Consider the following 22,441-nt stretch of genomic DNA (forward strand, 5'->3'; position numbering starts at 1 on the left):
CAATCAAAGACTTGAGTATTGATGAAGAAGGTTAGAAGCAATGGTAAATGATAGAGATCAGTTGGTAAAGGGTGATTGGCAACATGCTATGTAACCCTCCTGAGTTGCGTGGCACAACAAGCCGTAGGGGTCTGCTTTGTAATGGTGGGTGCAACAGCAGCAAGACATGTTGAACAGTCATTTCAGCCTTGTGCATACACTGAAACGTGAACTGAGTATTAGAGCATTTAACATGTGATGTAACCTCCCACGAGTGGTGTCATGTAGTGCTGGATTTTTTCATGGAAGTCTCTGCTTAAGCACAGAACAACATTAGCGACAAGTACAATACAGATGTCACCTTTGTAAATGGTTGGTACAATACTATTACGAATGCTGATACCATTGGCAAGTAGGTTTTTGTATCGCAAGCCTGAGATGCAATTATAGTCTGATTCATTTGGTGGGTTATGATGGGTAATTATGGTGAAGAAATAATGTACCTCTGTAGATCCCTACCAATGCCTGATAGATGGATAAACATTGTTAAGAGAGCCCCTCTACCGCTGCATTGGTTTGGATAAGTCGTCCTCTATACAATGTAACAAAATGATGGACCAGATGAAAGAACTTGTAATTTCAGCAGACAAAGTACACTTGAAAATCTGCCCACACTTTCATTTGTCAGACAGATGTTGCAAACATAAAATGCACTCACCTAAAGCTTCAGAAATCCTATTCAGGTATTTGTCAATGTTCAGTGAGGTCCAATTGAGAGAAGTCAAGCCTGGCTGTATTGCATTATCTACTTTCACTAAATGAGGACCCATCAGTTGTGCAAAAGAATTTTGAATTTTTGATCTTACTCTTTTGTTTTCTGATAATGTCATCTAAACATGTGTAGAAAGGAAAGAATCATTTAGCTTTCAAAGTACAGATAGCTTGCAATAAAAGCAAAGTGATGTCAACAATGACAAAATCAAAAGACAATACAAGATGCTTTATAGCGACTCAATCATAAGAAATTGGATTATTATTTACATTGTAAGTGTGGACTGACTGGCATACAAAGAAATCTATGTTTCGTTCACAAGTTTGATCATAGAATCATAGAATTTACAGTGCAGAAGGAGGCCATTTGGCCCATCGAGTCTGCACCGGCTCTTGGAAAGGGCACCCCACTTAAGCCCACACCTCCACCCTATCCCCGTAATCCAGTAACTCCACTTTAGCTAAGGGCAATTTAGCGTGGCCAATCCACCCAACCTGTACATCTGTAGACTGGGAGGAAACCCAAACAGACACAGTGAGAACATGCAGACTCCGCACAGACAGTGACGCAAGGTGGGAATCGAATCTGGGACCCTGCGGCTGTGAAGCAACTGTGCTAACCACTATGCTACCATGCTGCCTCATAGGTTATTAGCATTGAAATGATAAGAATCTGATCGAATTTATCATGTTAAACTGTTAGTTTGATCATAAAATAAAAAAATAAAGGGTTTCAAATTCTCATGGAGCTGGATTTTATGCCCCTGTGAAGCACATAAGTGGCCATTAATTGCTGGCATTTTACATGCAGCAGGAGGAGGCCCAAATCAGGCAGCAAACCCTGCAGTTTTAGCTGTACCAGATTGTGTTGGGCTCTTTTGTGGAACACCTGGGCCCACCAAAGGTAGCCCCTGTGCCCATTCCCCACTTTAACGCTCTCCTCTGGTCTCTAGAAGCTGGCCACCAACTACCCCACTTCGTTGAGGCCCCTGACCCTGGACTTGCCTGTGCTCTTGGGGTGGTGAGACTTCCTGTAGGCTGGCCACCATTCCTGCTTGGTGCATATGGGATAACAGACCTGCCACCATCAAATGGCAGCAGCTCTCTAAAGCAGACATCCTCCTGAGAAAGGGGTGGAAATCTCACCTTAAATGAATTCATGCTGCTTCCAGCATTAAATTGCTGCAGGGCAGCCATTGGGACCATACGCAGTTTTCCTCTGAATTATTAACTAGGGGAGTGGGGACCACTTATGGTAACAAGCAATTGAAAAAGGGAAATTCAGTTTTAGTTTTAAGTGCAAATTGTGGTGATGAATTATTTCATTTAATTTTGCTTGGAGTGTACAAGCACATTTGTAGAAATGTTTAAACATTAGAATAAGGAAAATCACTTTCTTTTAAACAAATATGCTTATTAAGGCATTGATAAATACAAAACCACAACCAGGATGAGAAAGATAACCAACAGGTAACAAACGAGAACACAGCATAACTCAATAAATAGCCAACAACTGCAACCCGCCCTGCCCCCTATGGACTACCTTAAATTGAATGGGACTTAGCCTGGCGCATGAAAAGGACCCATTCACCCTCCTCAGAACCCAGCCTCCGGCTCTCCCCCAGCTCCTCCTCTCACTTTCGCTTAACTACTATCGGTGCGCCCTCCCAGTCCATCAATTCCTTATATATCTCTGACAGCTTGCCCTCGCCAACCCCTACTTTCAACAGCACCTTGTCCTGCAACCCAGGGTGCGGCAGATCAGGAAGGAATAGCACATGGTTTATCACGTAGTTCCGCACCTGTAAATATCGGAACCGGTTTCCGCTGGTCAACTCATACTCCTCCACCAGTCCTTCCAAACTGGGGAAGCTGCCCTCCACGAACAAATCTCCAAACCCCTCAATCTCTGCCCACCGCCAACCCTGAAAACCCCCATCCAGTTGCCCTGGTGCGAACCTGTGATTCCCACAGACCGGGGTCCAAACCGAGGACCCCTCAAGTCCCAAGTGCTGTCGCCACTGTCCCCACACCTTCAGGGCCTCCACTACCACGGGGCTTGTGGAGTACCGGGGAGGCGAGAATGGCAGAGGCACCGTCAACGGCGCTCCCAAACTAGTACCCTTACAAGAGGCTGCCTCCATCCACTCACAGACCGACCCCTTCCCCACTACCTTACCATGGCTATATTTTCTGCCAAATAATAATTACATTTGGCAGGGCCAAACCGCACCCGCCCCCCACCCCACCTTCGATCCAACACCGCCGTCTTTACCTATGGGGTCTTTCCCGCCCACACCAATCCCAATATCAACTGGTTAACCTTCTTGAAAAAGGCCTTGGGTATAAATATTGGGAGGTTTTGGATTGCAAACAAAAACCTCGGGAGAACAGACATCTTTACGGACTGCACCTGCCCCACCAATGACAACGGAAGCACATCCCAGCTTTTAAATTCATCCCTCAGTTGCTCCAGCAACCGAGCCAGATTCAACTTGTGTAGTTGCTCCCACCCCATACCACCTGAATACCCAGATACCTAAAACTCGCCCCCACCACCTTAAATGACAACTTGCCCAATCTCCCCTCTCGTCCCCTCACCTGGATCGGGAAGACCTCACTCTTCCTCATGTTCAGTTTGTAACCCATAAACTGACCAATTTCACCAAAATGTCCATGATACTCCCTATGCTTTCCAGTGGGAGCGATATATACAACATACAATATACAACATCCACATACAAGGATAACCTACGCTCCAATCCACCCCCCCCCCCCCACCCCCCACCCATGTCCCCGCCCAATCCCTTCCCAACCCCTAGATGCTATCTACCATCACCAGTGGCTCTATCGACAAGGCAAAAAGCAATGGGGAAAGTGGGCATTCCTGCCTCGACCCCTGTGCAACCTAAAGAACCCCAAACTCACCCAACTTGTTCTGACAGTCACCATCGATGCCCAGTACAGCAATCAAATTCAATCTGCAACCCCTGCCCAAACCCAAACCGCCCCAGCACCCCCCATAAATACTCCCACTCTACCCGATCAAAGGCCTTCTCCACATCCATCGCGACCATCCCTCCACATTATGTCCCTCCGGGGGCATCATGATAACATTTAGCAGGAGCCTGATATTGGCCGACGTATGCCTCTCTTTTACAAATCAAGTCTAAACCCTACCATCATCTCCAGCACACAAGCCTCAATCCGCGGGGCCAGAATCTTAGCCAGCAACTTGATATCCACATTCAACAGCGATATTGGACGGCATGACCCACACTGCTCCGGGTCCTTGTACTTCCACAGGATCAGCGATACTGAGGCCTGTGCCAAAGAACTCACCTTTCTCCCTCACCTCATTAAATGCCCTCACCAGCAGAGGCCCAGGTCACCCAAAAACGTTTTATAAAACTCTGCTGGGAAACCATCCGGACCTGGGGCCTTCCCTATCTGCATCGCCCCCAGACTCTCCAGTACCATAACCAATCCAATGGCCGCTCCCAGTCCCTTTACCAGGCCCTACTCAACCCTGGAGCATTCCAGCCTGTCCATAAAATCCCACATTCCCTCCCCCTCACTCATAAAGCCACCTATAAAACTCTTCAAACACCCCATTCACCCCCACCTGATCCTATACCACTCCACCCTTGCCGTCCATCATCCTGCCAATCTCCCTCGCCACCTCCTGCTTCCCGAGGTGGTGGGTCAGCATCCTGCTAGCCTTCTCCCCGTACAATATACTGCCCCTCTGGTCTTCCATAATTGTCCCACTGCCTTCCTGGTAGACACTAACTCAAATTCCATCTGGAGCTTCTGCCTCGCGTGCAACAACCCCGTCTCTGGATCCCCAGCATACCTTCTGTCCACCCGCATAATCTTGTCCACCAACCTTGACACTCCTCCTTCCCTCTATGGGGCCAAATTGATATGAACTCCTTCCTGACTACTGCCTTCAGTGCCTCCCTCACCCGTATCATTTACCTCCACATACGCCCTGATGGCGGTCCTCACCCTCCTAGTGAAGGCACACCTCCGCCTTCGCTAGCAATCCCACATCGGACATCCATTGCGGACGCTGCCCCCTTCCCGATCCACCCAATGCAGCGCGTGGTCTAAGACTAACACAATAGCCGTTCCCCAGACTGGACGGTGTGCAGGAACTCTGGAGGTAAGTTAAAATGTATATGTACAGATTTAAGAATGTGCTTTACACAACATCCCTGGCCTCGTAGACCACCCCCATTAACATTACCAGAATGAGAAAGCTCTTCACCTCAGCATCCAGGAGAAAAGCTAAAAGGCTTCTTCAGTGCCTGCATTTCCTCCTATTTTTTTGAAGCATGTGCCCAACCATACATGGGGCCGGCAGTTTCCCAGTCAATTAACATGAGCTAGAACAGCAAAAACAAGGAAACCTGCTTCCTCGGATATAATAATAATAATCGCTTATTGTCACAAGTAGGCTTCAATTAAGTTACTGTGAAAAGCCCCTAGTCGCCAGATTCCGACGCCTGTTCAGGGACGCCGGTAGGGGAATTGAACCCGCGCTGCTGGCCTTGTTCTGCATTACAAGCCAGCTGATTAGCCCACTGTGCTAAACCCGGGCAATTTTCCCTCATAAAAGTAATCGAGAAAGCCACTTACTTTAACTTTCCTGTTACACTTTAATGCATTACCTGAAGACTGCTATAATTCTTTTTAAAGGTATCTTGTTTCTGCTGAAATACTTTTGCAAATGGTGGAATTTCAAGTCCCATCTTAGCCATGCATTCTGTTTCACGTATTAAAGTTAGGATCTGTGGATCAAAGTTCACAAACAGTTCTCCTGTCTCTGGGGCTTTCACCAACAATGATGCCTGCAATCCGGCTTTTGCTATTTCAATCTAAAGGAAAAGGTGAAAACAAATATAATCAAATAAAAGCCATCTTTCACTTTTGGTGAAATTTCTACACAGTGCTTATTACATCAATTCAGCAAAGTCCTTTAAAGATGATTATAAGCATTTTATATTCCATTCAATTCCATTCCATTTATGTTCCATTCAATTATCAGACTATCACTGTAACAAATCTTTTCATGTATACTGTACATTGTGGTCGGAACAGCAATATATGCCAACCTGAAACAGCTGATGGATCTTTTTTGTAAGGTTCCTTAATGGTCTAGTGTGATTAGCCGTAATAAGTACCAAGGTCCCATGTTCAGATAGCAATCTACACTAACTGAGCTAGTTGATTGAAGCAGAGGTCTCAGTGGAGACACTCGAATTGTTTCCAGCATCACTGGATTCTGGCTCCTCATCACAACCTGAGAATCTCTCCGGGAAGTTTGTATTTGTGTGAACTATGTATAGGGGATGATCCAGCTTAGCTATAATATCATTCACATTTTCAAAGCCTTTTCACACAAGCATCAAAATGCATTCTTGAATAATGGTTATTTGAGCCAGGTATCTAAGTGCATCCAGCACCCTAAGAAACCAGTTAATGCTCTCAGGGAAGGAGCTGGAGTGGAGGGGGTGTGAGGGCGGGGAAGAACAACTGGAGAAAAAGCAGGAAGGTGAAGTAACAAAGATACAAGTTGGCAACATAAAGGAAATGATGAGAGAGACAGATACTATTATTACCATCCCAGACCTGACTCCAAAGTTGCCAAGGATACCGGACAGAAACCCGAATATTTTATTGAATTTGTACGACTGTGAGGAAAGGATACTTGGCTCCATGAGGGGAGGCAGTGGCGTAGTGGTATTACCACTGGACTAGTCATCCAGAGACCCAGGGTAATGCTCTGGGACATGAGTTTGAATCTCAGAGTGGCCGATGATGGAATTTGAATTTAATAAAAATCTGAAATTTAATGTCAAATGACGACCATGAAACCTTTGTCGATTGTTGTAAACAAAACCCATCTGGTTCACTAATGTACTTTATGGAAGGGAATCTGTCATCCGTACTTGGTCTGGCCTACATGTGACCCCAGCCCCACAGCAATGTGCTTGACTCTGAAGTGCCCTCAGGGATGGGCAATAAATGCTGGCCCGACCAGCGACGTGCATATCCCATTAACGAACAAAGAAAAAAACATGATTAAACTAACCAGTTGAACAGTGCTTAACAATAAAATGAAACAATTTAGCCGTGATTCTCCGATCCTGCGCCAGGTCAGAGAATCCCCGAGGGGAGGCGCGAATCCCGCTCTGCTGCCCCGACGCTGGCTTCCCTATTCTCCGGTGCCGTTTTTCGGGGGCCAGCAGGATTCCCGCCACGCCGGTCGGGGGCCGTTGACAGCGGCCCCCCAGTGATTCTCTGGGCCCCAATGGGCCGAGTGGCCGACACGTTTTGCCCAGTCCCGCCGGTGTGGATTACTCACTTCACACACGGCAGGACCTGGCAGGTATGTGTGCGGGGGATGTCCTGGTGGGGGGGATCCGACCCCGGTGGGGGCCCCCACGGTGGCCTGGCCCGCGATCGGGTCCTATCAATCGGCGGGCGGGCTGGTTCTGTGGGGGCCTTCTTTCCTCTGCGCCGGGCCACTGTAGGGCTCCGCCTTATTGCCCGGGGGCCAGCGCAGAGAAGGGAACCCCTGCGCATGCGCGGAAATATGCCGGCCGTTCTGCACATGTGCGGAAATACGCCGACCGTTCCGCACATGCACGAACTCGCGCCGGCCCTTCGGCGCCGGCTGGAGCTGCGGGACCCACTCTGGCGTCAACCTAGCCTCCACGAAAGGGGTGTATTCCTCACTTTCGGGGGCCATTGACGACGGAGTATTTGGCGTCAGTTTTCACGCCGACGTGGTGACATAGCCCCATTATTAGAGAATCCCGCCCTTTATCTCCTAACCTATTTTTTTTATCTCCAATCAAGCTGACCGATTTCAGGTGAAAATCCACCTTTAACTCGTGGTAGTAAACACAGGACTAATTGCCAAACATCGAATAGAGATGTTTTGAGACTGTTTGAAGAGGGAGACCTGACAACCTGTCAGAAAAATGCAGAATCTATGGCTCGATTCTTCAGAAACTGTTTCTCAGCTTGCGTTTCGGCCAAAAACTAAAACTGAAAACTCTCTGCCTGATTGCTTCAGCCCCAGCTCCTACCAATAACTGCACAATCTCTATCTCACTAACTGGATTCTGCCCATTTTACTAAGGCTAAATACACATCTCTAATTATCTACATCCTAAGGAATCTTTTTTTCATAAACAAAATTCCATTTGCCCAATTTCAGTCAACAATATACACGTTTGGAAAGAATTATGATCTTACTTTTACGGTACTTTAATTATCCCTTCTGTAACCAATGTGTTTACCAGTTAATCTGTCTTTTAAACCAGGATTTATTTTTTAAACTTTACTGCAGCAGATACATGCATACAATATTCCAGACTTTTAACCATTGCTGCACCACCGACATACAATACAATATATATATGAAATTCCCACATGAAACACACTATGCAAACAAACTGTGCTGCAAAGAATAGGGACCCACTTTGTTCCATGTATGTATTGTGCAGCCATCTACTGCGTGAGACCATTACCAGCAAAATGTATCAAATTTTCAATTCAACCACACTCTAAGCTTTGAACACAAAATTATTCAGAAAGCACATGATGGTATACAAACAATGACATCCGCAGTAAAATTTCTGCCCAAATTAACAATATAAACTCTACCTTTTGCAGACACAGATCATAGCATGAGGTTAGTACTTCATAGAAAGTAAAACACTTATGTTGCAGCTGTTAAACTCACAAGAGTCTATAGTAGCCTGCAGTTGGTATGCAAATGACCAGTCTTCAAACCCCATATTTGCTTTGACAAAGGGCCATCTAAACTCGAAACGTTAGCTCTTTTCTCTCCCTGCAGATGCTGCCAGACCTGCTGAGATTTTCCAGCATTTTCTCTTTTGGTCCCATATTTTCTACATAGTTCTCATTACTTAGTGGTTGAAAAGTCACACAGATCGGATGGTGTTCATTTTTATGTTGTCTAACTTTTCTTACCTGTCTCAGCCAGCCTCGGTGATATAACACTTCGAACTCCAGCAAAACCTTTGCCACTTTGTTATAGTTGCGAACAATGCGTTTGGCATCTGCTGTCTGCAAAATGTTTGGTTGCTGCTGGAAAAGTTCCATTGGTTCCTGAATCTTGTTAAAGAGTTGACGTGCCCACAAAATCTTCCCTGCTATTGGTGGCATGTCACGCGCAACAGGCGGATCGCTTTTCTGTTTGGTGTAAAGCCTGGACATCACCTCAATGTCTCGCCCATATTTCAGAAGAATCTTCTGGTATTTTTCATCTATACCGAGATCTGATATTCCAAGCCTGGACAGGTAGCATTTTGAAAAATATTAACCACCAAAACAAAGTTTTGTTTTTCATTCAATAAAACAATTTAATAAAATAATTCAATTTGGGCAGCAGGGTAGCATGGTGGTTAGCATAAATGCTTCACAGCTCCAGGGTCCCAGGTTCGATTCCCGGCTGGGTCACTGTCTGTGTGGAGTCTGCACGTCCTCCCCCTGTGTGCGTGGGTTTCCTCCGGGTGCTCCGGTTTCCTCCCACAGTCCAAAGATGTGCGGGTTAGGTGGATTGGCCATGCTAAATTGCCCGTAGTGTCCTAATAAAAGTAAGGTTAAGGGGGGGGGGGTTGTTGGGTTACGGGTATAGGGTGGATACGTGGGTTTGAGTAGGGTGATCATGGCTCGGCAGAACATTGAGGGCCGAAGGGCCTGTTCTGTGCTGTACTGTTCTATGTTCTATGTTCTATGTAAAACATTCTTACTTACCTCTACGTCAGGGATTTACAAATCCAAACAACGTTAAATAATATTACAGTTGGTTAACAGTACAAATGAACTGAATTTTAACCTGCAAAAAATGGGTGGAAAGTGTGGGCAGTGGAATAAAACACCAGAAACTGGCAGGATGTTGGCAAGCTGGCAGGAGCTGACAGAATTCCACATTTAATGCAAGCACATGGGGAACTATTTTTATGTTAAAAGCTAATCAAGTGGAAACTCACTAGGGTGAACAAAGTGAGAGGACAGCAGGGATTGACAGGGCTGAGCAACCAACAGGCCAGATTTTGATGCAGTCAGGGCAATTCCGGAGGCTTTTAAAAATAATGGGTGGGATTTGATTACAGGACTTCTGCCCACAACCAGGCACAGCATGTGATAAGGAAGTTGGCAGGAAGCCACACCCGGCACTGGGCCAACTTCGAGGTCATGTGGTTCAGAGGATTTGTGAACATTACTCTAGATACAGGAAACTTTTGAAATGTATGTTTAAAAGGTTTTACCCATGCACCCATCCCACTTCTATGTAACCCTCGATCCCCTGCATCCTCCATGCCCCCCATGTCTCTTCCATGCACGCCATGCCCACTCCTTGCCAGCGAATGAACTGTTTCAGCAGAAACAGATGGCCAGACATATGTTTCTCCTGATGGACTTATTAAGAATGCTTGGCTGAGCTCCAAGACTCATTAATGGATTAGATCAGTAGGGTTCTGTTTACACAGGTTTAGCTGGAGTGTTTGCTTTGATTAATTGATATAAGAACATAAGAACATAAGAACATAAGAACTAGGAGCAGGAGTAGGCCATCTGGCCCCTCGAGCCTGCTCCGCCATTCAATTAGATCATGGCTGATCTTTTGTGGACTCAGCTCCACTTTCCGGCCCGAACACCATAACCCTTAATCCCTTTATTCTTCAAAAAACTATCTATCTTTACCTTAAAAATATGTAATGAAGGAGCCTCAACTGCTTCACTGGGCAAGGAATTCCATAGATTCACAACCCTTTGGGTGAAGAAGTTCCTCCTAAACTCAGTCCTAAATCTACTTCCCCTTATTTTGAGGCTATGCCCCCTAGTTCTGCTGTCACCCGCCAGTGGAAACAACCTGCCCGCATCTATCCTATCTATTCCCTTCATAATTTTAAATGTTTCTATAAGATCCCCCCTCATCCTTCTAAATTCCAACGAGTACAGTCCCAGTCTACTCAACCTCTCCTCATAATCCAACCCCTTCAGCTCTGGGATTAACCTAGTGAATCTCCTCTGCACACCCTCCAGTGCCAGTACGTCCTTTCTCAAGTAAGAGAGATTACATGAGATTACAATAAGTTACTCTTTCTTTCAGCTGTTTCAATGTCTGTATGTTTATTTGGACAAGATTAAGGGTGTAAAATGAGGAAAGCTTCTGTTATCAAACATATAATGCCGGCTTAATTTATACTTTTATGAGGTTATAAGTCAGCAGCTTTCTCAAAGCAATTTTTTTTAAAAAATGTACTTCAAGACTAGCCATTGTTTTAGATTTTTTTGTGTGTACTGCATAAGTGGGCAAGGAGGACGCATGGGGTGGGCACGAAAGAGGAATGGGGGCGACATGGAAAAAAGGATCGGGAGGTGAGGGTACATAAGGGGTGAAGGCTAGAGGGCCTATCTGCCTTTAATGTAACATTGGGGCTGGTTTAGCCCAGTGGGCTAAACAGCTGGCTTGTAATGCAGATGAAGGCCAGCAGCACGGGTTCAATTCCCGTACCGGCCTCCCCGAACAGGCACCGGAATGGGCGACTATGGGCTTTTCACAGTAACTTAATTGAAGCCTACTTGTGACAATAAGCGATTATTATTAGAGTCCCAGAGAACCGAGGCGGATCTTCGAACAAGCCGGCCTCCGTAGCCACCTCTGAACTGCCCCAGAGGCGGCGGGTCTGATTCTATCCCGCCTTGCATCCCCAGAATGAAAACAGGCCCTTTTAAAGGTGTTGGGTCGGCCGAGTTGGGAAGTTCCCGACTTCAGCTTCCTGCCTTTCTGGCAGGTATCTGGCCCCAAGGTCCGAAAGCTGCAAAACTGCCCAAGTGACTTGTCCCAAGGATGTGTTTTCACTGCTTTGAAGGTGAATTTCATAACTTTGCAGATCATTTCTGCTTCTTTGGCAACATTTTTCCCCTTTTCAAACAACATTTCCCTGATGTCAGCCTTCACAGCAGCATGGGGGTGAGGGTGGACGGGGGGGGGGAGCATTCACCCATCTAGATTTACCTTGGACCCCTGATGAGGAACACCAACACCGCCAGCAGCAACATGAGCAGCACCAGCAGAAGTAGCTGTAGCCTTCGCCTCAATCACCTGCCACCCCACAGGACAAAGGGAACAAGCTCCAGGAGGAAATACCCAAACAAGCAGTATACTAGCACATGATGCCTTCATCCTGGGCCGGTCAAGTCTCACAAATAGTTACAAATTTGGAGTATTGCTGAACAAAAGAGTTTTGTGTTGAAGCTTCTCATCTGCACTCATCAGGACAGATGCCAAATTTAAAAGGGTAAAACAATTTATACTGTATAGTAAAAACAACCCGTGCTTGCAATACCCAAAACATAATGGCCAGGAAGTAATTCCCCACTTGGGAAACTATTCTGCCGGAGGTGAATTGATACAGATATGGAAATCAAGACACAATTCAAAAATTTGCATGGCGAGGAATACAAGGATTGTGCGAAGGAATCCAGTTATCAGGCCACCATTTTGAGTGGGTGACCCAATAGTGAGGTCCCGGAGCCAGCCACCACCCCCCCCCCCCCCCCCCAGCATCGCAAAGCAGCGCCCCAATCCACCCATATCGCAAAGCAGCCCCTCACCCTCACATCGCGATTCATTCCCCTTCCCCACATCACGATTCGGCCCCTCACCGCCAGATTTTCTGGGTCCCTCCTTCCCCCAAGTACGTGGGTGCCCCGACCCGCCTGCCCCCAGAGACCCCAATAATAGGGAGACCGCCACAGAGACCCTCTAGATAGAGGGATCCCCCCAGATAGAGAGACCCCCTAGATAGGGAGACTGCTCCCCTCCCAAAGATAATCAAAGAGAGTTAAGTGCTGTCAAGTTCCAGCTCAGCACGTCAAAATCACTTAAGCGTGAAGGGGTGGATTGCCATGCGCTTAACTCACTTTGATGTGGTTGATATTTGTAAACACGTGGTCAGAGCACTTAGAGTTACTCACCCATGAAGGAAGATGAATGAAGCAAGGCTAATAACTGTGTTTGTGGAAGCTGTCAATCATAGCCCACTGACGGAAATGAATAAATAGCTTGCAGCTCAAGTATCTGAAGGGTTTAAACACAGGTCACAGCTGTCTTCTTTCCAGAAAGGACACGTGATGTTTCCTCTGTCTGAGCCAGCAGGTGTATGCCCAGGTGAGTGTTATAGCAGTAGCGTTTTTCATTGCCCCTTTCTCGATTGCTCTATAGATTCCAGAAAAAGGCCTCTTTTCTGGGATGTATCTGGGGCGGGGAGCGGTGGAGTCCCTATAGCTAAGGGGTCTCTGGAGAGATCCTTTTAGTTCGGGAGTGTCGATGGTGGGGGGATTCCTTTAGTTAGAGGGTCTGTGTGGGGGGTCCCTTTAATTAGAGCATACAGAGGTTCCCCCTATTCAGGGGGTCTCTGTGGTGGGTCACCCAAATAGGCGGGTTTCCCTATTCAGGGGTCTCCCTATTTAGTGGGTCTTTGCTGGGGTCTTCCTTTCTAGGCAGTGTCTGCAGGCGTTGGGCGGTTCTCCCAATCTAAGGGGTGTCTCCTGTTTTAGGGGGAGGGGGTCTAGGAGGTGGTGGGGAGGTCCAGATAGGGGAGGGGTGGGCAGGTCATGCATTGTGGAGGGGAGCGGGGTGCTCAGGCAGATTTTGGGGGTAACTCCCTTAAAGGGTTACCCCCTTGGCCCACGTCAGGGCCATGCTGGTAAATACCAGTAGTGATCCGCGGCAGAGGTCCAGAGAATCACGAGGGCCTGGTGACTCTGGTACCAGGCCCTCTAAGAGGATGCAAATGGGTTATTCGTACCCGTTTGCATCCATTAGCAGCCTGCCACTGCCACAAAGCTGTATCCCACCGCCAGCGGGGGCCAGAGCATAGCGGTCGGTTCGGAGCCCGGCTAGAACCTCGATTGCAGCAGGAAGCCCAATTCTCCACCCGATCATGATCCACGTCGCAGGGCAGAGAATCCAGCCCAATATCTAACTTTAGGTGTGATTTTGTGAGGCGGAATGTGCTGAGTAATCCACAGTGTGAAAGAATTAAATGAATAATGAATTTGATATTATCAGTAGGGCTCACAGTGTAGGTAATTGGTGCTTGCTAGAAGCTACACATTTTCTTATGCAAGGACTTATCCTCTGCAGGCAAAATGAATATGACCAGACATAGCACCCTTTTGGAATAACGAAAGCATGGGGGACAATAGCTCTGTGGTGCATTCGCCATGGCAACATCTCGACCAATCAGGGCCAACTTGCCAACTAATCAATACTCCTTTTCTCAGCAGTATAAATTGTTGTTCCATTTAAAATTTGGCATTTTAACTCCTGGCCTGATGAGTGCAAGATGAAAAGCTTCGACAGCATGTCTTTCTTTCAGCAATATACTTAAGTCCTGCAAGCAGAGTCAGTGGATGATTACCCCTTCCCTTAATGTTCTGCAGCATTATCATCGTTGAGTCTCCCACTAGCATCCAGCGGTCATCATTACCATTAAGATAGCTGTACCAACCATTATGGTGATACAGCATCCTGATTTGGAACTGTATTACCATTTTATCACTGTTGCCGAGTCAAAATCCCTTCTCAAACAACATTATGGGTGTAAATACACTACATCGAATGCAATGATAAGAAAGCAGCTTGCCACTGCCTTCTCAAGGGCAATTAAAGATGGGTAATAAATGAAAACCTTGCCCCAATCCTATGACTGAATAAATCACCAACCATTCCACTACATCCTGCCCCCACTTCTGGGACTTGGTTTCAGTCTGCAGAATATTCATTCTCATAAACTGGCCATGGTGGCTGTAGATCACAGGAGGTTTTACCAACGCATACAAATAATTAAAATGCAATTCAATGCCATCTTTTTTGCCCATGCATGGCCATCTATATCAGGTCCAACAATAAGGCAAATGTTGTGCCTTCATGGTTTTGAAAGAGCACAAATTTCTGCAAAGAGGTACAGTAGAACATCACTTTACCTTTCAAACCTTTCAAACTTCTTCAGTAATGTCAGAGCTCGCTCTGTATTCTGTATCTTTTCAATGCTGTTTTCAATAAACATCCTTAGCTGGGACTGTGTAATAACAAGAATATTGAAATTAAAATTTTAATACTAAATGTGAAAAATTTGAAAACAGTCGAAGCCTCATTGTTACTTATCAATGAAAATTAATGAAACTATAGGATGTGTACCTACAAATACAGTGATCACTAGATTGCAGCAAGTGTCTGCCATTTATATGTCTAAGTATAAATTATAGATCCACAATATCATTTCAACAAATTTAATTATCAGCATTCCCTGTATCTTTTCCTCCTGTGAGCTCCATATTGAAAATACATCCAACACACCCCAATACAAAGCACAGATGGGAAAAATAGTTGCATCTTACAGCGTACGGTTACACCAATCATACCACTTCATTTAAAAAATTCACATTAAAAAATGGCCCAAACTGGTCCATGCCAACCAAAAAGTCCATCTAAGCTAATCCCATTTGCTGCATTTGTTTCAAATTCCTCTAAACCTTTCCTATCCATATATCTGTTGAAATGCCTTATTGCTGAAGAAAAAAATTAGAACAGCTCAAACTGTCACAGTATAGAACATAGAACAGTACAGCACAGAACAGGCCCTTCGGCCCTCGATGTTGTGCCGAGCAATGATCACCCTACTCAAACCCACGTATCCACCCTATACCCGTAACCCAACAACTCCCCTTCTTAACCTTACTATTAGGACACTACGGGCAATTTAGCATGGCCAATCCACCTAACCCTCACATCTTTGGACTGTGGGAGGAAACCGGAGCACCCGGAGGAAACCCACGCACACACGGGGAGGACGTGCAGACTCCACACAGACAGCGACCCAGCCGGGAATCGAACCTGGGACCCTGGAGCTGTGAAGCATTTATGCTAACCACCATGCTACCGCGCTGCCCCAGTATGTCTATCAAAATAAGTAAACTGACTTTTCAGACAAAAGACAAACAATACTCAGTAAGTTTACGGAGTAAGAAAAATAGAAAGCCATGTGAGCAAACCTGTGAGGAACTTGTCCAACTTAAACAGTGCTTTGAGAGAAATATGCAATTTGTTTACGACTCTAGACCAGCGTTTCCCAAACTGGGTTCAATGGAACTCATCCAGGCGTTCCACAGTAAATCTGACTGTTATAAGTTTGAAATAAGCTGTGTTCCAGAAATTCAAACGGTGGTTTTTGCATAGTGTTGGCTACTAAATAGGCACAATAGTCAGTCCGTCAGCACCAATGTAACAAAAGGCCAGCAGGACGTGCTGGAAATAGCTGCAAAGTCAGTATTGAAAGTCATAGACAAGGACGAGAGCAAAGGTGACGAGACAGCAGAGCAGGTGGTAGAGCTATGTAGGTCACAGCCAGGAGGTAGGAGGGGAAACCGACACGGAGTCCAGGGTGGGAGACTCAGAGGTGTGAGAGTGGGTGGGTGACTGAGAGATGTAAGAAAGGGAGGTGTGTTTGCATGTGTATATGATGGAGAGAGGTGGGTGGGACTGTTTGAGAGTGAATTTGCGTGAGAGGGAGAGGTGAATATGCGTGAGAGGGAGAGGTGAGTTTGCATGAGAGCGGGAGAGGTGAATTTGCATGAGAGAGGGAGAGGTGAATTTGCGTGAGAGGGAGAGGTGGATTTGCGTGAGAGGGAGAGGTGGATTTGCATGAGAGGGAGAGGTGAATTTGCATGAGAGAGGGAGAGGTGAATTTGCGTGAGAGGGAAAGGTGAATTTGCATGAGAAGGAGAGGTGAATTTGTGTGAGAGGGAGAAGTGAATATGCTTAGGAGGGAGGTGAATTTGCATGAAAGAGGGAGAGGTGAATTTGCATGAGAGAGGGAGAGGTGAATTTGTGTGAGAGGGAGGTGAATTTGCGTGAGAGGGAAAGGTGAATTTGCATGAGAGAGGGAGAGGTGAGTTTGTGTGAGAGGGAGAGGTGAATTTGTGTGAAAGGGGGAGAAGTGAATTTGTGTGAGACAGGTGTGTGTGTGAGAGCGAGAGAGAGACAGAGTAAATGCGTGTGTTTCTTGAGAGAGAGAGAAAGAGAGAGAGAGAGAGAGATAGTATGAGATACGAGAATCCAGCTCTACAGATTTATGGGCAAAAGGAGCAGCATCACTCCTCCCATTAAAAATGACAAAAAGGGGAACTTCCGGTGGCTGTGATGGATCAGTAAGCCACACATCTGGGAGCTCCCGTTTTAAAGAGATTTTTCGGCTCTTTTGAGAGCCCAAAACGGAAATTTTTCGACGTCTCCCGGTGGGGGAAGGTGTGCTGAATGACTTTCCCTGCAGTCCATGACTCGAACTCGGAGTGGAAAGGGGGAAAAAACAGCAGCAGCTCCTCAGAAAAAACGGGGGAAGGGATCTAAGATGGCCGCCGACAGAGCTCCAGAGGAATGGAGACTCTGGGCCCAGGAACAACAAACTGATCTCCTGCGCTGCTTTAAAGAATTCAAGGATGAAGTACTGAGCTCTCTGCAGGAAACGAACAGAAGGCTGTCAGAGATTCAGTCCACCCAGGGTGCTGCCATCAAGAAGTTGCAGACGCAGGCCATTGAACGAGAGGAGGAGGCCGTGGTCCTCGTGAGTAAGGTGGTGGGGCACAAAGCACTCCACAAGAAGTGGCAGGAACGCTTTGAGGAGCTGGATCACCGCATGAGGCGGAAAAACCTGCGGATCTTGGGCCTTGCCGAGGGGCTGGAGGGATCGGACCTGACAGCCTATGTGGCTGTAATGCTGAATTCGCTAGTGGGGGCCGGATCTCTCCATCTGCCCTTGGAGCTGGAGGGAGCGCACAGGGTGCTGGCCAGGAGGCCCAAGGAAGATGAACCCCCGCGTGCGGTGCTGGTGAGGTTCCACCGGTTCAGTGATCGGGAGTGCGTGCTGCGCTGGGCCAAGAAGGTGAAGAGCAGCAATTGGGAGAATGGGGTAGTGCGGATCTACCAGGACTGGAGTGCGGAGGTGGCTAAGCGGCGGTCCGGATTTAATCGGACGAAAGACGTGCTTTATAGAAAAAAGATAAAGTTCGGAATGTTGCCGCCCGCGCGCCTGTGGGTAACTTATTCGGACCGGCATTATTATTTCGATTCCCCGGAGGAGGCGTGGGCCTTCGTGCGGACGGAGAAACTGGACTTGAACTAGGGGTTGGGGGTTGCGAGGTCGGCTGTAAGATATTAGTGCTGGATTCTGCTGTTGCTGTGTTCTCTTTTTCTTCTGTTGTTTTCTTCTTGTTTTAGTACTTTTGCAATTTTGATATGGTTATTTACGGAGGGGTTGTTCTGCTATGTTTTTGTTTTTGTGCTGTGGGACATTGTCTGGGCTGTGTATCTTGAGGGGAGGGTCGGGGGGGTATGTTGTATTCTATGCCGGAGTGGGGGTATGGAGTGGGGCTGATATTTGGGAGCTGCGTCAGAAGGGTGTGGTGGGGCAGTGCAAAAGCGCGGGCTTTCCTCTGGTTTCCCGTGCTGCGGGGCTGGGGGGTGGAGATGGTGACGGGGGAGGCGGGGCTAAATTGGTTCTTCCCCGCGCTGGAGCGGTGCCAGGAGGAGGGATAGATTGGGGGATGATCCCACTTCGGGAGGGGTCGGGCTATTGGCGGGAGTTTCCGGGGTCAGCAGAAGTTAGCTGACCCACGGAAGTACAATGGAGGACGGTTCGCGGCTGGGAGGGTTCCTAGCCTGGGGGGGAAGGGAGGGGGGGAAAGGGGAATACCGGGTTGCTGCTGGTAGGGTCAAGAAGGAGCTGGTGGGGGCTGGGGGGACAGAGGTGAGGGGTTGTCGCTATGGGGACGGGGTCGAGCAGGGGGTGCTGGCCTGGGGCGGGCAGTCAACGGGCTATGGCTAGCCGATGGGGGAGGGGGGGCGGGACGCCCTCTGATCCGGTTGGTCACCTGGAATGTGAGAGGGTTGAATGGGCCGGTGAAGCGGTCGAGGGTACTGGCTCACCTGAAGGGGCTAAAGGCGGATGTGGCAATGCTTCAGGAGACCCACCTGAGGGTGGCGGACCAGGTCCGCCTGAGGAAGGGATGGGTGGGGCAGGTTTTCCACTCGGGGTTGGATGTGAGGAACCGGGGAGTGGCGATTCTGGTGGGGAAAAATGTGTTGTTTGAGGCATCGGAGGTGGTGGCGGATAAGGGGGGTAGGTATGTGATGGTTAGGGGCAGGCTACAAGGAGAGAAGGTGGTACTGGCTAGTGTGTATGCCCCAAATTGGGACGATGCGGGCTTTATGAGGCGTATGTTGGGACGGATCCCGGATCTGGAGGCGGGAGGTCTGATCATAGACTTTAATACGGTGTTGGATCCTTCACTGGATCGGTCCAGCTCTAGGACGGGTAGGAGGCCTGCGGCGGCCAAGGTACTGAGAGGGTTTATGGACCAGATGGGTGGGGTGGATCCATGGAGGTTTGTAAGGCCGAGGGCACGCGAGTACTCTTTCTTCTCCCACGTACATAGGGTCTACTCTCGGATAGATTTCTTCGTGGTGAGTAGGGGACTGATTCCGAGAGTGGAGGAGGCCGAGTATTCGGCCATTGCAATCTCCGACCACGCTCCGCATTGGATAGAGTTGGAGATGGGAGAGGTGCGAGACCAACGTCCGTTGTGGCGGTTGGATGTGGGGTTGTTGGCGGAGGAGGAGGTGTGTAGGAGGGTCCGGGCAAGTATTGAGGGGTACCTTGAGGTGAATGATACGGGGGAGGTTCAGGTGGGGATGGTCTGGGAAGCCCTGAAGGCAGTAATTCGTGGGGAGCTGATATCCATCCGGGCACACAGGGAGAGGAGCGAGAGGAGTGAGAGGGATAGACTGGTGGGAAAGATGCTGGAGGTGGACAGGAGGTACGCAGAGGCACCAGAGGAGGGACTGTTGGGGGAGAGGCGCAGCCTGCAGGCTAAATTTGATTTGCTGACCACTAGAAAGGCGGAGGCACAGTGGAGGAAGGCACAAGGGGCAGTGTACGAACATGGTGAAAAGGCGAGTAGGATGCTGGCTCATCAGCTGCGTAAGCGGGATGCGGCTAAGGAGATTGCTGGAGTGAGAGATAAGAGTGGGAATGTGGTGCGGAAAGGGGTAGAGGTGAATGAGGTCTTCAAGGATTTTTACGGGGAACTGTACCGGTCGGAGCCAACGGGGGAGAGGAGGGGAATGGAGAGGTTCCTTGACGGGCTTTCTTTCCCAAAGGTGCAGGAGGAGAAGGTGGAGGGGTTGGGTGCGCCGATTGAGCTGGAGGAGCTAGTTAAGGGGATCGGGCAGATGCAGTCAGGGAAGGCACCGGGGCCGGATGGGTTCCCAGTGGAATTTTATAAAAAGTTTGTGGATCTAGTGGGCCCCTTGCTGGTGCGAACACTCAATGAAGCGTGGGAGGGGGGGACTTTGCCCCCGACGATGTCACGGGCGCTGATCTCGTTAATTTTAAAGAAGGACAAGGACCCCCAGCAGTGTGGTTCATACAGGCCCATATCTCTCCTCAACGTGGACGCTAAGGTGCTGGCAAAAATCCTGGCCACCAGGATAGAGGACTGTGTGCCAGGGGTTGTGCACGAGGACCAGACAGGTTTTGTGAAGGGAAGGCAGCTGAACACGAATGTGCGGAGATTTCTGAATGTCATTATGATGCCGGCGATTGAGGGGGAGGCAGAGATAGTGGTGGCACTGGATGCGGAGAAGGCCTTCGATAGAGTGGAGTGGGGGTACCTATGGGAGGTGTTGGGGAGGTTTGGATTTGGTGAAGGGTTCATTAGATGGGTAAGGCTGTTATATGAGGCCCCGATGGCGTGCGTGGCTACGAATTGGAGGAGGTCGGAGTACTTCCGGCTTTACCGAGGGACCAGGCAGGGTTGCCCCTTGTCCCCCTTGTTGTTTGCACTGGCAATCGAGCCGCTGGCGATGGCATTGAGAGATTCAGAGAGGTGGAGAGGCTTGGTGCGAGGTGGAGAGGAACATAGGGTGTCGTTGTATGCCGACGACCTGTTACTGTATGTGGCGGACCCGGTGGGAGGGATGCCGGGAGTGATGGAGTTACTAGCCGAGTTTGGGACCTTCTCAGGTTATAAATTAAACTTAGGCAAGAGCGAGGTGTTTGTGGTGCACCCTGGAGACCAGGAGGAAGGAATTGGTAGGCTCCCGCTTAGGCGGGCAGGGGAGAGCTTTAGGTACCTGGGGGTGCAAGTGGCCAGGGACTGGGGGACTCTCCACAAGCATAACTTTACCAGGCTGGTAGATCAGATGGAGGAGGAGTTCAGGAGGTGGGACATGCTGCCATTGTCGTTGGCGGGGAGGGTGCAGTCCGTCAAAATGACAGTGCTTCCGAGGTTCTTGTTCCTTTTTCAGTGCCTGCCCATATTTATCCCCAGGGCCTTCTTTAGGAGAGTGACTAGCAGTATTCTGAGTTTTGTGTGGGCACATGGGACTCCGAGAGTGAGGAGGGTGTTCCTGGAGCGAGGAAGGGATGGAGGTGGGCTGGCACTGCCCAACCTTCTGGGGTACTATTGGGCAGCCAATGTGTCAATGGTGCGTAAATGGGTAATGGAGGGGGGAGGGGCGGCGTGGAAAAGAATGGAGATGGCGTCATGTAGAGGTACGAGCCTGGGTGCCATGGTAACGGCACCGTTGCCGCTCTCCCCTAAGAGGTTCACCACGAGCCCGGTGGTGGCGGCGACCCTAAGAATCTGGGGACAGTGGAGACGGCATCGGGGGGAAACAGGGGCCTCGATGGAGGCTCCACTGGGTGGCAACCATCGGTTCATCCCGGGGAACACGGATGGGGGATTCAGGGGGTGGCAAAGGGCGGGCATCAGCAAATTGAGGGACCTGTTTATTGGCGGGAGGTTTGCGGGCCTGGGGGAACTGGAAGATAAATTTGGCCTTCCCCAGGGGAACATGTTCAGATACCTGCAGGTAAAGGCGTTTGCTAGGCGACAGGTAGAGGGATTCCCTTTGCTGCCCTCGCAGGGGGCGATGGACAGAGTGCTTTCGGGGGTGTGGGTAGGAGAGGGGAAGGTGTCTGACATCTATAAGGTAATGCAGGAGGTGCAGGAGTCGTCAGTGGAGGAGCTGAAGGCTAAGTGGGAGGAGGAACTTGGGGAGCAGATAGAGGACGGGACTTGGGCGGATGCCTTGGACAGAGTCAACTCTTCCTCCTCATGTGCGAGGCTTAGTCTCATCCAATTTAAGGTGCTGCACCGGGCCCACATGTCCGGGACTAGGATGAGTAGGTTCTTCGGGGGTGAGGACAGGTGCACCAGATGTTCGGGGAGTCCTGCGAACCATGCCCATATGTTCTGGGCATGCCAGCACTGGAAGAATTCTGGAAGGGGGTGGCGGGGACGGCGTCGAGGGTGGTTGGATCCAGGGTCAAACCAGGGTGGGGACTCGCGATTTTTGGAGTTGCGGTAGAGCCGGGAGTGCAGGAGGCGAAAGAGGCCGGTGTCCTGGCCTTTGCGTCCCTAGTAGCCCGGCGGAGGATCTTGCTGCAGTGGAAGGATGCGAGGCCCCCAAGCGTGGAGACCTGGATCAGTGACATGGCGGGATTTATAAAATTGGAAAAGGTCAAATTTGCCCTGAGAGGATCAATACAAGGGTTCTATAAACGATGGCAGC

At 48.9% G+C, this 22,441-nt stretch overlaps 1 protein-coding gene across 1 annotated transcript in view; it reads right to left on the reverse strand.

The window, feature by feature from the left end:
• The window catches only part of dnah5 (dynein, axonemal, heavy chain 5), a 458,053-nt gene that overhangs the window by 303,675 nt on the left and 131,937 nt on the right, over positions 1-22,441 (reverse strand). Inside the window, exons 13-16 of the mRNA XM_038797206.1 lie at positions 14,794-14,888; positions 8,764-9,085; positions 5,427-5,633; positions 698-869 (exon numbers count right to left, since the gene is read on the reverse strand). Coding sequence (XP_038653134.1) covers positions 698-869; positions 5,427-5,633; positions 8,764-9,085; positions 14,794-14,888 — 796 coding nt within the window. The remainder of the gene's footprint in view (positions 1-697; positions 870-5,426; positions 5,634-8,763; positions 9,086-14,793; positions 14,889-22,441) is intronic.

The sequence above is a fragment of the Scyliorhinus canicula genome, chromosome 5 (genome assembly GCF_902713615.1).
Source record: "Scyliorhinus canicula chromosome 5, sScyCan1.1, whole genome shotgun sequence".
In the NCBI taxonomy this organism is placed as follows: domain Eukaryota; kingdom Metazoa; phylum Chordata; class Chondrichthyes; order Carcharhiniformes; family Scyliorhinidae; genus Scyliorhinus; species Scyliorhinus canicula.